This window comes from Oryctolagus cuniculus, chromosome 6, assembly GCF_051225735.1.
Source record: "Oryctolagus cuniculus isolate XC-2025 breed Fujian yellow rabbit chromosome 6, ASM5122573v1, whole genome shotgun sequence".
Classification (NCBI taxonomy): Eukaryota; Metazoa; Chordata; class Mammalia; order Lagomorpha; family Leporidae; genus Oryctolagus; species Oryctolagus cuniculus.
The window spans coordinates 93,145,714-93,163,592 of NC_142872.1; the positions used below are offsets into that span (position 1 = coordinate 93,145,714).

At 40.2% G+C, this 17,879-nt stretch overlaps 1 protein-coding gene across 3 annotated transcripts in view; it reads right to left on the reverse strand.

Annotated features, from left to right (window-relative positions):
* Nucleotides 1-307: 307 nt before the first annotated feature.
* Nucleotides 308-17,879, reverse strand: part of PPP1R42 (protein phosphatase 1 regulatory subunit 42) — a 49,338-nt gene continuing 31,766 nt past the window's right edge. Inside the window, exons 7-9 of one of the 3 annotated variants that reach the window (XM_002710453.6) lie at nucleotides 13,820-13,951; nucleotides 7,183-7,342; nucleotides 308-781 (exon numbers count right to left, since the gene is read on the reverse strand). In XM_002710453.6, the coding sequence (XP_002710499.3) occupies nucleotides 676-781; nucleotides 7,183-7,342; nucleotides 13,820-13,951 (398 nt within the window). In that variant the 3' untranslated portion in view covers nucleotides 308-675. The remainder of the gene's footprint in view (nucleotides 782-7,182; nucleotides 7,343-13,819; nucleotides 13,952-17,879) is intronic. The other 2 variants (XM_017341366.4, XR_007919084.3) reach the window with 2 other exon arrangements.

The window sequence follows — 17,879 nt, forward strand, 5'->3', positions numbered from 1 at the left end:
TGTGGGCCCTACCGGGTACTGTGGCTTGAGGTGGCGCAGGGAAGGATCCGATCCAAAGCTCTTTCTGCATTCGGAGCCAGAGCCGGCGCCCGGGAAGCGTTTGGCCCTGGATTCCCCAGTCCTCGTGGCTGTCGCCCGCCTTGCAGCCGCTGCTGGGCTTTCTAGAAGCGTGGCAGGGGCAATCTTGAAGCAATGCTGGCAATTCTAAGAGCAGAGCCTTCTCTATCTTCTTTGGGGTTGAAACAATATTTAAAGTGTCGCTTAAAATGCTCTCGCGTACTTTCCAATCGCTTTTTAATTTGGAATTACCATCAGTAGACAGTAACGGTGGCACTGTTTGGATGTACCCGTCCACCTATTAAGTGCTGTGTGTTAGTGAATCCTAATGACCACTTTTTTTTAAAGAAGCACAACCAAATCCCACTGACTCAAAAATGACTTCTACGGAGAAAGCACATTTTTATTTTCCCAGTAGATTGTATATGGTGAGTAATAAAGAGAATAGACCCTTGGATTCACACGTGGAAAGCAATGTTTCAGATTCTATAAAGAAGCAAATCCAATAAGAACTTACAGGTTTTTCTTATGTAATGAGATGCCATAAATCTACAAACACTCAAGAGATGCTGCATAGTCCTACGAAATATTAAAAAATGAGGCCACTCGAGGTCGAATTTACTTGTTTTCCATGCACAAATTTTCTTTTACTTTTGGGTTATGGAGAGGATGAGGTACATCATTGTTTGTTAACAAGCTTCCAGACTGCTTCAAAGAGAGATTCCTGTATTTATAAAGAGGAAAATATATTAATTTAAATATGAAAGTATCCAAAAGAGATAGCAAATATGTCCAGAATACAGTAAATAGCAAATGATCATGGTTAGTCCCCAGACTGTGTGAATCTTCTGCGACTTTAAAGGGAGCAGAGACAGAGATTTTCTTCTTGGGGTAGGGAATAACGTGAAGAATCTATGAGTTGGGAAAGGTATGGAAATAAGAATACTGAGGGAAGGTGAACCAGGACTGGGCTGAGGCAAGTGAGGCACCTGGGACTTCTTACATATTGCACCCTTGGCACTTCCCAGGCCTCTCCCCAGCCCAGCTTGTTGGAGTCTCCCATTACTGTGGGCCCACAAAGGAGGCTCTTCACTGCTCACAGTGGCCAGAGAGTCGGCAGCTGTGTTGCCTGCCAGGTGAGAAAGAAGGGACTGATGGAACAGGACCAACCACTGAGCTACCTGCCCCCCCCTTGCCCACCTGTCTGCTGCCATGCCAAGGAGCCTGTCCCAAGCTCTGATAATGATTGGGAGCAGTGCTAATCCCTAAAACAAGACAAAACAAACAACAAAAACCCTCAGTATTTTCAATTCCAAAATACAAAAAATTTAAGGTTTTCAACATTTTTATTTTTTTGACAGGCAGAGTTAGAGAGAGAGAGAGACAGAGAGAAAGGTCTTCCTTTTCGGTTGGTTCACCCCCCAAATGGCCACTACAGCCGGCCCATTGCGGCTGGTGCGCTGCACCGATCCAAAGCCAGGAGCCAGGTGATTTTTCCTGGTCTCCCATGTGGGTGCAGGGCCCAAGCACTTGGGCCATCCTACACTGCCTTCCAGGGCCACATGCAGAGAGCTGGACTGGAAGAGGAGCAACTGGGACTAGAACCCAGGGTACTGGCGCTGCAGGCGGAGGATTAGGCAAGTGAGCCACGGCACCAGCCGTCAACATTTTATAATTAGTAACAGCTGCCACTTATTTAGTACTTTATATATGCTAAATGATTTACAGGCATTTTCTCATTTAATCTTTACAAAGTCTCTATGAGGATTTTACATTTTATAGTTAAAATAAACCTCGGAGGGATTACAGGTAACTTGTCCAAGGTCACATAGGTAGTAAGTAACAGGATTCAGGCCAGGCAGATTGACCTTAACGCTTGCACTCCTTTTTTTTTTTTTTTTTTTTTTTTTTTTTAAGATTTGTTTATTTATTTGAAAGGCAAAGTTACAGAGAGACCAGAGAGGCAGAGGTCTTCCTTCTGCTGGTTCACTCCCCAGATGGCCAGAATGGCCAGAGCTGTGCTGATCCAAAGCCAGGAGCTAGGAGCTTCCTTCAGGTCTCCCATGTGGGAGCAGGGGCCCAAGGACTTGAGCCATCTTTTACTGCTTTCCCAGGCCATAGCAGAAAGCTGGATTGGAAGTGGGGCAGCTAGGACTCGAACCGCTGCCCATATGGGATGCCAGCACAGCAGGCAGCAGCTTTACCCACTATGCCACAGGGTCAGCCCCATTTGCACTCTAATTATACCATTCTATTTGATATTTGTAGAGTATTTTATAATTTGCAATGAAGAGCATACTTCAAATAATTAAAATTAATAATAAATGTAATAATTTTATCCTATTAACAAGCCAAGAGTATTTTTTTAAAGATTTGTTTGTTTATTTGAAAGTTAGAGTTACACAGAAAGAGAAGGAGAGGCAGAGAGAGAGAGTTCTTCCATCCACTGGATCACTCCACAAATGGCCACAATGGCCAGAGCTGGGCCAGGAGCCAGGTACTTCTTCCTGGTCTCCGTGCAGGTGTAGCGGCCCAAGGACTTAGACCATAGCAGAGAGCTGCATCGGAAGTCCAGCAGCCGGGTCTCGAACCAGCACCCAAATGGGATGCTGGCGCTGCAGGCAGAGGATTAACCTACTGTGCTACCATGCTGGTCCTGGCCCTGGTCCTGGCCCTGGCCCTGGCCCCAAGAATATTTTAACAGTATATAATTCTTTGGAATTTTTAATTGTAGAATCTTCCAAAGAGCCCATTACTTTAGAACGGTGTTGATTTTATTTCACTAGTGTGGCATAGGTCTTAAAATTATCTTTAAGTCTTTTTTCTAAATACTCCAAATAATTTTCTATATTAATTTGGTAAGATTGTCCTTCTAATGCAAAATAATCACACATAATATGAAGAAAATAAATTATATGTAGTATAAAAATGTTTTATATGAATACAAAGCAATTGATCGATTGATGCTTTTTCACCTTTCAACCATTTTACTGTTTAAGGTGTAATTTACAGTTAAATCCACCCTTTTAAATGTATAGTTTGTGCTTGCTTCAGCAGCATATATACTAAAATTGGAACGGTACAGAGAATGTATAGTTAGTTAACAAGTTTTGAAAAACATACACAGTTAACCACAATAAATATAGAGAACATTTCCCTTTTTCCCCAACTCCCTTGGGGTCAACCCCCTGGTCCCTAACAACTACTGATCTGTTTTCTATGATTTTGCCTTTGCCATATCATACAAATGAAAACAAACATTTGTCATATAAGCTTTTGAGTCTGGCCTCTTAGCAAAATGTTTCTGAGATCAGTCCTTATTGATGAGTATATCAGTAGTTCATACCTGTTGATCGCTCAGTAGTACTCCATTATATAGATTACCACAGTTTATTTATCTGTTCCCCAGTTGAGGCACCTGGGAACAGGCTTTTGAAATTATAGGTGTTCATTTCACTTGGAAAAATACCTAGGAGTGGGACAGCTAGGTGTATTAAGTGTATGTCATACTGTTGCCCAAAGTGGCTGTACCATTTTGCATTCCCCACCAGTACTGCATGAGAGTTCCAGTTGCTCCATATCCATGGCTAGATTTTGGTTTGTTTTTCTCTTTTTATACATTCTTTTTTTTTTTTTTTTTTTTTTTTTTGACAGGCAGAGTGGACAGTGAGAGAGAGAGACAGAGAGAAAGGTCTTCCTTTGCCGTTGGTTCACCCTCCAATGGCTGCCGCGGCCGGCGCGCTGCGGCCGGCGCACCGCGCTGATCCGAGCCAGGTACTTAGTCTGGTCTCCCATGCAGGTGCAGGGCCCAAGTACTTGGGCCATCCTCCACTGCACTCCTTGGCCACAGCAGAGAGCTGGCCTGGAAGAGGGCCAACTGGGACAGAATCCGGCGCCCCGACTGGGACTAGAACCCGGTGTGCCGACGCCACAAGGCGGAGGATTAGCCTAGTGAGCCACGGCGCTGGCCTCTCTTTTTATACATTCTAATACATATTTTAATACATATTTGTATTTTAAGAAACAAAATGAGTAAATATTTTAAAATGAGATAATTTCACAAATCAGATATCTCACTTGCCAGCCGGCTGATTTCTCAAGATCAGCATGTACACCTAGCCACCCTATTCTGCAGTCAAGAAGGTGCAGCTGCCTTTAATCAGGAATGTACTTGCCAGTTATCTTAGTCATCTCCTCACGTGTCCCTCACTTAACTGTACGTTGTTTGAGACCATTTAACAGTCACAGAAGGCTTGGCAATTGGAGTCAGTGACCTGAATCCATGTCCCAGTTTTGCTCATGGCAACTGTGACCTTGGATTGTTATGAATCTGTTTCTCCAAGCCTCTTTTTTCCCATCTGTAAAATGGGGCAGATGGTATTCTTTAAAAAAAGAGAGATTTATTTTTTATTTATTTGAAAGGCAGAGTTACAGAGAGAGGAGGAGAGATAGAGTGAGAGAGACATCTTCCATCTGTTGGTTCACCCAACAAATGGCCAAAATGACCAGGACTAAACCAGGATAAAAGCAAGGAGCCCAGAGCCTCTTCTGGGTCTCCCGCATGGGTGCAGGGGTCTAAGAACTTGGGTCATCCTTCACTGCTTTCCCAGATGCATTAGCAGGGAGCTGGATTGTAAGTGGAGCAGCCAGGTCTCAAACCAGTGCCCATATGGGAAGCTGGTATTGCAGGTGGAGTCCTAACCTGCTATGCCACAGTGATCTTTCTCTCTGTGTCTCTCCCTCTCTCTCTGTAACTATGCTTTTCAAATAAATAAATAAATAAATATTTTTTAAAAAAAGAACAAAAATCAAAATGTTAATATTATACCTACATTATGAATACAAATAAGTTCATTTTGCATATAAAATTGAATAGACTGAGGTTAGGATTAATGAAGCAAAGCCAAAGTAATTTTGAATTTTTCAAGTGAGTTCTAGGGTTTTGTGACTGAAAATATTATCTGAGTTTTTGGGTCTGTTACAACTGTTCAAACAAAACCTTAACAGTGGTGAAAGCAGGTTACTTTAGCTGTTATTAAAGTTCACTTTTTAATTCAAAGAAAGCTAATGCTTCTATTTTCTGGCAAAAGATACTAAGCATTTCAGAAATAGTTAAATAACATACAGTGAACATTACCTGTGGATTGTAGGTCATAGAGATTCATGTTCCTTAAAGTATGAAATTAAGGGCATTCTAATTCTGCTAGGACATTATTAGTTTCACATTAATGAGAGATGGATCGACTTTATTAACATTTCTTGGATTTGAAAGATAGTTAAATAATCAAGTAACAATTTGCTTTTTTTCATTGTGTAGTGCTGTACAGTATTCTCAGGGGATCTTATAGGCAATATATAAATGTATTTAATGTCTATTTTTAAATTATTAAAGCTCAAGCACCTCCTAGCATTTTTGAACAGAGAGGAAACATCTGTCAGAAGTATTTACTGTGACAAACGCAGAAAGAAGCAATAATGTGTACTTTTTTTGGTATAATACCTAACTGCTGCGCCAAGTGCTCGCCCCTGTTTAATACCATATATTATTTTTAATTGAACAGTGAAGGCATTTGTTCAGAACCAGCCTTTAAATAAAAAAAAATAGTTTTGACCTAATCTTTAATTAAAGTGTACATTGATAGTATCAAGTTCAGTTTGAGGGTCAAAACCAACGTCAACGAGTCTGACTTTTTCCTCCCTGTAGGGAAAGCAGGCTTGTGTAAATATACATGAGCACAGACTGCATGCATTTATAAAAGAGGTGGAAAACACTCCCTTCTCTTTGGACAGATGTGGCTTCACTGCGCTCTACATAGGATACAAGCACAACTCCCAGTGTGTAGACCCCAAAGCAGTGTGGGGCACATACTTCTTGTTAAAAAAGTTGCTTTCCACCTCAGAGTTCCCATGTTGAATAATAAATACATGCTAAAAGGGACATATGTGCTGACACTAGCTCATTCTCTCCTTTGACTTCCTTTAGGATAAACTACCTTGTAGTACAGAATAGTTTATATTTTTAAAATGCACAAAAATGTGTGTGGCATGTCTAGCATTCACCAACATTGTTTTCTGAGGCTGTACATTTTTAGCCTTGATGATATATTAGCAAGACTTCAAAATACCTGGCAAAGAAACAAAACTCAAGAACATTGTTGTGGAAGTTACACCGGTTGTGTGGATTTTTTTTTTTTTTAAGATTTGTATTTATTTGAAAGGCAGAGTTACGGGGAGAGAGAGAGAGAGAGAGAGAAACAGACAGACAGACATAGATATCCTCTATCTGCTGATTCACTCCCCAAATGGCCATGATAGCTGGGGCTGGACCAGGCTGAAGCCAGGAGTCAGGAAATTCATCCATGTCTACCATATGGGTAGAGAGGACAAACCACATGGATCATCTTCTGCTGCCCTCCCAGGTGCATTAACAGGGACCAGGACCAGAAGTAGAACAGCCAGGACTCAAACTGGCACCCACATGGGGTTCCAGCATTGCAGGTGGAGGCCCAACCCGTTGTGCCACAACACTGGCCCTAGTTGTGTAAATCTTTAAGAAATTGGAGTGTTTGGTGCAGTGGTTGGAGCTGCTTGGCATCCCATTTTAGAGTTCCTGAGTTTAAGTTTCACCTCCACTTCCTGTTCAGCAGCAGATCATGGCTCATGTACTTGGATCCCAGCTACCCATGTGAGAGACCCAGATTGAGTTCAAGGTTCCTGGCTTCAGTCTGTTCCAGCCCCAGCTGTTGTAGCACTTGGGGAGTGAACAAGTAGATGGAAGACCTCTGTCTCTGTCTCTCTCTCTGCCTTTCAAATAAGCGAAAATAAATATAAATTTTAAAAAATAGACTTTTCAGGTGCTGTGGATAAGCTAGCTATTATTTTGATGATATTACAATGGATTGAGCAGCAAATTCTTACACAACTCCCAATTTTTTTGTTAATGGAGATGAGGCAAGACCAAAACTAGGACTCTCTATGTATACTTTCTTCCCAAATACAGCATTTTCCAGACCCAACAGACCCTTTCTCCCCTAAGCCTTCATCCCCACTTATTCCCACTCTATAGGGAAAGTGTCCCCATCCCGTCAAATAAGATAAATCATACAAGTGATTGAAAGAACCTACCCCATCTCTCCAGTAGAATTAGTGTGATCTTCTTGGGCACTTTCTTGAGATGCATTTCCATTTATAAGGTATCTCTGTATGTCAGAGAAAAAGACTATCTTTGGCTTACCCACCTGTGGGTAATAAACAGGAACTATGTGATGCATTGTTTCAAAGTTACCTGTAGCATACAAAGAATTGAAAGCATCCTGCTTTGAAATTAGTAACTAAATTATAAAATGACATATAACAGTATTAGATTATATAACATTATATTTTATGAAATTAAAGCCAAATAGATCTAGGATAAAATCTGTCAGCTTAGTATCTAAGATAAAATATCACAGATTTTCATACATAAAAATCTCTAAAGTAAAGGTTAATAGTCAATTCTTGCAGACCAAATAGGCATGCTGCCATTAATAGAAATCTTCACTGCTTTGAATTTTGCTGTTATGAGTTTATTTGTTCAAAGTGTTTAACCTTTATGGAATAGAATATAATGTATAATAGTAGTATGGTTTTGGGATATTTTCATATCTTTGACACTTAATGTTCCCTCTCATTTACCCTTTTACAGATCCTCCTTGCTTTCTCCCAGTGATTTCCTTTTGAATGGGGACTGCTTTATTCACTTCTAATGTCTATGCCTAACATAATCCTTGACACATCCAAGGTGTGCACTTTCCATAAAAGTGCTACAAAAGCATCACTGAAAGATATTTAAGATTTTATTAAAGTATTTGGTTATATTTTTTTACAATTTTGAGCTGTATAACTACATGGTTATGTTTAGGATAAGTTTTTGTTTATTGTAAGATCCTTGAAAACAGAAGTTGTAAACCCTGTCATTTTACCATAATCCCTAGTATAGAGTTCCAAATTTACAAGACTGCCAAAAATATGTAAGAGATTAGGAAGTACAACCATTAGCATCTTCTTAAGAATGCCTATTCACTTAAAATGTTTTTGGTTGTACATAAGTACACTTAAAAGGTTCATTTTAGTTTAAAGGAATATTGTAAATTTTAAAAATACAGTTTCTAGATTTTAACGCATGCCTCTTCAGAAGTAAGAAAAAGAGCCTTTACATAAAGAGCATACATAATATTGTTGGCCACATATGTAAGGATAGAGTTATCACACATTATATACATGTATGCAGGGAGGGGATCCCAGTAGAGATAAAGAGAAAGAAGACAGAGAGAGATCTTCCATCTGCTAGTTCACTCCCCAGATGGCGACAATGGCCAGAGCTGGGCCAATCTGAAGCTAGGAGCCAGGAGCTTCTTCCAGATCTCCCATGTGGGTGCAGCGGCCAAGCACTTGGGCCATCTTGCACTGATTTCCCAGGTACATTATAAAGGAGCCATATTGGAAGTGGAGCAGTCAGGACTCAAACCAGCGCCCATATAGTATGCCGGCACTGCAGACAGAGGCTTAACCTTCTACGCCTTCAATCCATAGCTCTTCAAGGGGAAATAACTAGATACTCCTGAGAGGGTCTCAGATAATTTTCCACTGCAATGAGTCTACCTTAACTTTAAATTTTATTTTTTAATTTTAATTTAACTTTTAAATTTTATTTTGATATTTGAGTCCATTTTTAATATAGTAAGTAATATAATCTACTTGAATACTTTAAAATGTATTTATACATTTGAAAGGCAGAGTGGCCAAGACAGAGAGACACCCAGGCCTTAAACCAGCACTACGATATGGGATATCACCATCTCAAGTGGCAGTTTAACTTGCTGTGCCACAACACTGGCCCATCTAGTTGAATACTTTTAAAAACTTGAAGTTCAATTATGATGTATTACCCCTTTCTTTCTCTAAGTTTCTTTTTAATTATAGAATATATTTGTTTCCATATCACATATTTGTATATTTGCAAATTATCCTAAATTCTTATCAACCTGAAGTGAATTTCTAATCACAGCAGCCATTTTGTCCTTATATCTCATCACAGTTCAGCCAGTCAGTATTATAGTGGTCACTCGAAAACTTTAATTAATGACCATAGCTTCTGTTAGCTTTGTGATTTCAGACAAGTAACTTCATCTTTTTGAAATAGCTTTCTCATCTGCAAAATTGATAAAATTATCTGCCCTACAGGTTATGATGATTAAATAGAATATTGTATATAAATATCTGAAAAGTTTAGTACAGTAAATTTCAGCTCTTTTCTTTCTTTGCCCCTTCTTCTTTGCCCCCTAAACCCTAGTTCTTTCTATTTTAAGTGAATTAATGATTATTGTAAAGCAAATACAACAATATATGAAATGAAGCTCCTATACTATAACATTCAACATTGGGGGCCGGCGCTGTGGCTCACTTGGTTAATCCTCTGCCTGCGGGGCCAGCATCCCATATGGGCGCCAGGTTCTAGTCCCAGTTGCTCCTCTTCCAGTCCAGCTCTCTGCTGTGGCCCGGGAGGGCAGTAGAGGATGGCCCAAGTGCTGGGGCCCCTGCACCTGCATGGGAGACCAGGAGGAAGCACCTGGCTCCTGGCTTCGGATCGGTGCAGCGCCAGCCGTAGAGGGCATTTGGGGAGTGAACCAATGGAAGGAATACCTTTCTCTCTGTCTATCTCTCACTGTCTATAACGCTACCTGTCAAAAAAAAAATTCAACATACTTTTTATTGTGACAAGAACATGTAAGGTGAGACCTATTGTCTTAAATTCCTAAGTGTCCGAGATATTATTGTTGACTTAGGTACAATGTTGTATACAGAAGATTTCTACTGTTATTCATCTTGCTTGACTGAAACGTTATGCCTGTTGATTAGTAACTCATTTCCTTCCCTCAACTCCTAACTACTGACAACTACAATTCCTCTGTATGATTCTATGAATTTTACTTTTAGTTGCACTACATAAGTGGAATCATGTAGTATTTGTCTTCCTGTGACTCATTATTATTATTTTTGTTTTATTTGACAGTGAGAGAGAGAGAGAGAGAGAGAGAGGGAGAGAGAAAGGTCTTCCTTCCGTTGGTTCACTCCCCAAATGACCGCTACGGCCAGAGCTACACTGATCCGAAGCCAGGAGCCTGGTGCTTCCTCCTGGTCTCCCATGCAGGTGCAGGGGCCCAAGCACTTGGCCCATCCTCCACTTCCCTCCCAGGCCACAGCAGAGAGCTGGACTGGAAGAGGAGCAACTGGGACTAGAACCTGGCGCCCATATGGGATGCTGGCCCTGCAGGCAGAGGATTAACCAAGTGAGCCACAGCGCCGGCCTATTATTTTTAAACTGGCATAATGTTCTCAGCATTCATCCACAGTTTTTACATACTGCAGAATTTCCTTCTATTTATATACACCATCAAACTACATTTTCTGTATCCATTCCTCTGTCCCCCGATATTTGTGATATTTCTACAACTGGGCTATTGAGAATAATGCTGCAGTGAACATAGGAGTGCTAATATCTCTTGGAGATCCTGATTTCAATTTTTTTGGATGAATGCCCAGAAGTGGGATTGTATGCATTATATAGTAACCCTATTTTAAATTTTTTGAAGAACATCCATACTCTTTCCTATAATGGCTGTGCCATTTTGCATTCCCACCAACAGTGCAAAGGTTCTAATTTCTCCAATTCCTCACCAACATTTGTCTCTTTTTTTTTCTTGGATAATAATTATCCTGACAAGTATGAGGTAACAGCTGACTGTGACTTCGATTTGCATTTTCCTGATGATTAGTGATATTGTATTGAGTATTTCTTTATATATGTTAGTCATTTATATGTGGGGCTTTATTTTTTTCAAGAAATGTCTATTGAAGTCCTTAGTCTTTTTTTTTTTTTTTTTTTGGACAGGCAGAGTGGAGAGAGAGAGAGAGAGAGAAAGGTCTTCCTTTTTGCCGTTGGTTCATCCTCCAATGGCTGCCACGGCTAGCGTGCTGCAGCCGGCGCACCACGCTGATCCGAAGGCAGGAGCCAGGTTCTTATCCTGGTCTCCCATGGGGTGCAGGGCCCAAGCACTTGGGCCATCCTCCACTGCACTCCCAGGCCACAGCAGAGAGCTGGCCTGGAAGAGGGGCAACCGGGACAGAATCCGGCGCCCTGACCAGGACTAGAACCCGGTGTGCTGGCGCCGCTAGGTGGAGGATTAGCCTATTGAGCCACAGCGCTGGCCTAGTCCATTTTTAATTGGGTATTTTTTCTTGTTGTGCTGTCCGAGTTTCTTATACATTTTGGAAATTAACCTCTGTTAGATATATGGTTTGCAAATATCTTCTCCCATTCCATAGACTGCCTTTTACCATGTTGTTTTCTTTGTAGTGCAGATGTTTCTTAGTTTGATGTGGTTCCACTTGTTTATTTTTGGTTTTGTTCCCTGTGTGTTTGCTATCATATCCATGAAATCATTGCCAAGGTGCATGTCATGAGCTTTTCTCTTGTTTTCTTCTAGAAGTTTTACAGTTGTGGGTCTTATCTTTTAAGCCTGTAATCCATTTGGGGTTGATTTTTGTGTATGGTGTAAGATAAGAATCATGTTTTATTCTTTTGCAGGTAGATATCCAGTTTCCCCAGCACCATTTGGTGAAGAATATCCCTTTCCCATCATATATTCTTGGCATCTTTGTTAAAGGTCGGTTTGACCACATGGATGTGGATTTACTTCAGGGCTGACAGTTTTGTTTCATTGTTCCACGTCTGTCTTATGCCAGTTCCACACAGTTTTGATAAGTCTATAATGTCTTTTATAGTTTAAGAATTGTAAGACCTGGCTGGTGCCACGGCTCACTAGGCTAATCCTCCGCCTGCGGTGCCAGCACCCCAGGTTCTAGTCCCGGTTGGGGCACTGGATTCTGTCCCAGTCGCTCCTCTTCCAGTCCAGCTCTCTGCTGTGGCCCAGGAGTGCAATAGAGGATGGCCCAGGTCCTTGGGCCCTGCATCTGCATGGGAGACCAGGAGGAAGTACCTGGCTCCTGGCTTCAGATTGGCGCAGCGCGCCGGCCGTAGCAGCCATTTGGGGGTGAACCAATGGCAAAGGAAGACCTTTCTCTCTGTCTCTCTAACTCTGTCTGTCCAAAAAAAAGAAAAAAGAAAAAAAAGAATTGTGAGACCTATTCTTTCTGTAGTTTGATTTGGTTTTTGGTGGTCTTTTTTGGGCCCATATAAATTTTAGATTTTTTTTCTATTTATTTAAAATATGTCATTGGGGAATGAGTGTTTGGAGCAGTGGTTAAGATGTATGCATCCCATTTTGGAGTGCCTGGGTTCAAGACCAGTTCTCCAGATCTCAGCTTCCTACTAGTGCCAACCCTGGAGGCAGCAGTGATGATGGCTCTCAACTAGCTGGATCCCTAGCTCACACATGGGAGACCTGGATTGAGGTCCCAGCTCCTGGCTCTGGCCCTGGACTTTTGGCCGTAACCACAGTGGATGCAAGTTATTTGGGGGAGTGAATCAGTGTGTAGATTTCTGTCTTTCTGCTTCTTAAATAAACACAGGAAGTTTTTAAAAATAAAAAATGCTATTGTGATTTTGATAAGGATTGCATTGAATCTGTAGATAATTTTGAGTATTTGGATATTTGAACATGGAATATCTTTTCTTTTGTGTATTGCTTAATTTCTTTCAGCATTGTTCTTTTTGGTGCTATTGTAAATGAGATTGTTTTCCTAATTTTTTTTTTCAGATAGTTTGTTATTACTATGTGTGTGTGTGTGCGTATGTGTGTGTGTGACTTTAAAGATTGCTTTTTGTTAATCAGCTGGGGTCATGCCAAATTCCCCAGAGCTCCTTGCCTTTCTAGCTCAGCTCCTCCTCACCTCAACCTCCCCATCCTCAAAGGACATAGCTCTTAGGATATGCTATTCCTGCATAAAACCTCAATATTCTGTTCTAGCTTCTCGTTCCTTTTCCATTGTTCTAATCTCTTTTCTATGTCCACACACCCTACAGAATAAAAACACTATTGTTCAAACACTATCATGGAAGGAAGGAAGAGGCTCATTTCAATGTTGTAGACTGCAAAATTTGTTGAGTCAATTCTAGGACATTCCCTAATGTGATAAAGTTCACTGTTATACATTATATTTGGTTGCATTAGTTAGGCAAAGGAGATTGGTGTGTCCTTTGTAACACAACCTTGGGTTTTATCCAAATATTCAAATGTTAGGGTATGTGCATAAGACCAGGGACAGGCCACAAAGTACAGGCCAAATGTGGTTGTGCTACATTTTTATTTTCTTAGTAAAAAAAATTATGACTTGTTTTTACTTCCTATCCTCATTTTTGTACTGTGCTAAACAGACATACTAGTGACTCAGGTTTCATAATTTTTATACCTGATTGTTATTTTACCATTTATATAACTGATACCAGGCACTTTTGCCAAATACAAAATTATACATTTTCCCACATCCTCATAGCTTTGTGTTTACATAGCAGGCATAGTACCCAGGGTGAACCAAACATAGCTTTAGGTCATAGTGGCTATCATGTTCATATTTAAACATTACAAGTAAAATTTTGTAGCAATTGTATTTATCTTTATGCACAACTAAGTAAGTTAAAAAAAGTTCTAAAAATAAAACATATGAACACATACAAAAAACATATTTCTTGGCTTTTTCTTTTTTTGTTAGAATATTTCCTTTTTTAGAAGAATGATGAACTAATGAATGACAGTGTGCTTACTTATGTAAGAGTTACTTGCATCTTCATTTTTACTGCTTCTTTTTTTGCTGATTTTCTTGGCATCTTTGGATGCCTTCCAATTCACCAGGAATTGTCTTTCCACATTTTTAATTTCTTTTCCATCAAGAAATTCTGGAGAAAAATGCATATGTTTAACAAATAAATTACATACATATGACTATGTAAATAAAAACATATACTTTTGATTTAGAGTATACAGATTTAAGTTATACCATAGGCTGAAATAAACTTCCCTTAAAATGCCTTAAATATACAACATGTTTATTTTTGTTGAGTATTTATTTATTGTTATAGCAATATGTTTTTTTAAAAAAAGATTTATTGTGCTGTGGTGCAGTGGGTTAAAGCCCTGGCCTAAAGCGATGGCATCCCATATGGGCGCCGGTTCTAATCCTGGCTGCTCCTCTTCTGATCCAGCTCTCTGCTATGGCCTTGGAAAGCGACAAGATGGCTCAAGTCCTTGGGTCCCAGAAGAAGCTCCTGGCTCCTGGCTTCGGATTGGCACAGCTCTGGCCCTTGCGGCCATCTGGGGAGTGAACCAGCAGATGGAAGACCTCTCTGTCTCTATTTCTCGCTCTAACTCTGTCTTTCAAATAAATAAAATGAACCTTTTAAAAAATTTATTTATTTTACTTGAAAGTCAGAGTTACACAAAGAGAGAAGGAAAGGCAGAGAGAGAGAAAGAGAGCAAGAGCGAGCGAGCGAGCAAGAGAGAGAGGTCTTCCATCTGTTGGTTCGTTCCCCAATTGGCTGCAATGGCTGGAGCTGTGTCAATCTGAAGCCAGGAGCCAGGAGCTTCATCCGGGCCTCCTCCAAGCCCTTGGGTGCAGGGGCCCAAAGGCTTGAGCCATCTTCTACTGCTTTCCCAGGCCATAACAGAGAGCTGGATAGGAAGTGGAGCAGCCGGGATACGAACTGATGCCCACATGGGATGCCAGCACTGCAGGTGGAGGCTTTACCTGTGGGGAGCAACTCAGACTAGACTAAGTTACTCGAATTAAGACTTATTCTATGCATCTGCTCTCCCACAATATGGCGCTGAGAAGGGAGTAACAACTTCTACACAGCTGCCTCCAGTTCAACCAATAAACTGTAGGACCTGCTCCTGATTGGAGGAGAGCAGCGTACTCGGCGTGTGGGTAGCAGAGTTGGGATTGGTGGAAGAGGACTATAAAGGAGGAGAGAGACAACATGCACCAGGAACATCTAAGAGGAACATCTATCTGAAGGAACACCTGTGCAGCCCCCGAGAGGGCCGGCCGGCGGTGTGCCGCTCCCCCGCGGAAGTGGGGAAAGTGGCAGGGGGAACCGCCCTTCCACGGAGGTGGAAGGGACGGTAGCCAACCCGGGAAGAACCAGCAGCAAACCCGGGGAGGGCCGAGCAGATGAAAGAACAACGCAGGGTCCTGTGTCGTTCCTCCATGAAGACGGGGAGCGACATTTACCCACTTCACCACAGCGCCAGCCCCGAGTTCTTATTTATTTTTAGATGTTGCATCCACCTGTCTACTCCCCAAAATACTGCAATAGCTTGGGCTGAGCAAGGCCGAAGCTGGGCACCAAGACCTCAATCCAGGGACCCAGCTACTTGAGCTGTCATCTGCTGTCTCCTTGGGTGTGCATTATAGGAAACTGGAATTACGAGTGGAGCCAGGACTCAAGCCCAGGTACTCTGAAATGGGTTGCAGGCATTCCAACTGTCATCTTAATCACTAGGCCAAACACTTGTCCCTAAACACAATTTTCAATGGCTGATAGTATGCTTTGTAGCAGATATAATAAAAAACACTGAACAATTCCCTTATTAGAAGACATTTTATGTTACCTTTTTAACTACATAAATACAGATGGGATCCATCTAATAAAAAGACTATATTTTCTAACAAACTTTTTATATAATAACTTTTTAAATTAAGCTTATTTTTTTCCTCATCATCCATGTAATATCTTCCCTTGGGTTCCAAAATGTAGAAAGAATGTAGTAAAATCTATTAGATCACATTCTTTCAGGGAAAATGATAATTTTCTTATAAAATGTTGGTTGTTACTGCAAGAATTAATACTGACACTTAATTATGATCCATAATACCCAAAGCACAAAATAAAGTGATGAAACTGGAATGTAATGATCTTGCCTAATCCAAATGGGATATATCCTAAGACTCTGAAAAATGCAGATGTATAAAACCCTATATATATTTTTTCCTATGCATAGATACCTATGATAAAATTTAATTTATAAATCAGGCAAATAAGAGTTTTAACAACATAACTAACAATAAAATAGAACAATTATAACAACATACTATAAAAAGGGTTATATGAATGTGGTCTCTGTCTCTCAAAATGTCTTATTCTACTGTACTTTATTTTCAGACTTCAGTTGTCTATGGATAACTGAAACCTCAGAAAGCGAAGCTGAGGAAAAGGGAGGACTACTGTGTAGCTTAAAACCATATGTTATAGATATATTGTTGTCTCCATGTATGTCATATTTCAACTGAACTATAGCCCTTACTAAGCTATAATTTGAGAAAATGGCTAAATGGCTTATCATTAAATATCTTAGTATTTATAAGTTTACACTGAGATCTTTTATGCTCAGTTTTCTCCACCACTTGTGTTTAGTGATGTCTTTCAGATCTGTTTTTAATAATTATATAATTTGTATCATACTTTTGAATAGGATATTCATAACCAGCATTTTTTAAAAATAAGGAATGAAAACCCCAAGTTTTTTTATTTTTTGCCATAATTCCTTCTTTCTTATGTGGTATCCCAGAAAGAGCTGAAGAATGACCAGGAAACTGTGCCTCAGTTAATCTGATTCCATCTCATTTTTGCAACTGATCTTAGTTGACATTACATGTGGAAGTGGTTTAGGAGGGGAAGCAAGGTAAAGGGCTGGATCTTATGAGATGTTTTTCATTTTAATGAGCTGCTCTCAACACAAAATTTCACTTCCACTTGTGTTAAGTAAACCAAATGTATGGACTGTCATTCTGTTTTGGTGAGGACTGGGCAACTTAGAAAACATAAACTGGTCCTTCACACCCCTTCTTAGGGGGATACATCAAACCAGGCCCTCCATCAACTTTGTGTTTTTTGGTTTTACATTTCAGGAAAAGGAAAGAAATGAGAATAGGATAAGTTAAAATAAAAAAAGGAATTTATTACATGTGTATGTGCATGGAAAAAAAGACTGGAAGGATATTTACTAATGTGTCAGCAGATTTATGGTAGGATTATGAGTTATATTTAGTTTTCATATATTTTTGAAATAAATATGTATAAATTTTATAATCACAAAATATAATACTTACTCAAACTATATACTCAATATACTTTTCTTTGTATGTTTTACAGTCTTACTATGGTACTATATCATGAGAAATGCTTATAGAAATGGTCTTATGAACATTGGAAGGTTCTTAATCATCAAATATTAATTGCATTCATTTTATCCCACTTATTGAGAAAAGGGTCCTATTAAAATTGTGTTGTGGGCAGAGATGTAAGGGGATGAAATACTGAGGTTTGGGGTTGCATAGCAGAATCATCTGTACAGCTTTTAGAAATATATACATGGGGGCTGGTGCTGTGGCACAGTGGGTTAAGCCACTATCTGCAGCACCTGCATCCCATATGGGCGGTTTGATTCCCAGCTGCTCCACTTCTGATCCAACTGTGTGCTTATGCACCTGGGAAAGCAGTGGAGGATGGCCCAAGTCTTTGTACCCCAGCACTCACTTGGGAGACCCAGAAGAAGCTCCTGGCTCATGGCTTCAACCTGGCCCAGACCTGGCTATTGTAGCCATTTAGGGAGTGAACCAGTGGATGGAAGATCTGCCTCTTGCTCTCTCTGTCTGTAATTCTGACTTTCAAATAATTAAATAAATAAATCTTTAATAATAATAATAAAATAATACACGATTGTTCTGTTTATTCTCAGTTTCTTACCTTTATTGGTAGGGTGCGATCTTCACATATGTATTTTGAAAAAATTTCTTCTTCCCCATACCAGACAACTGCTGCACTA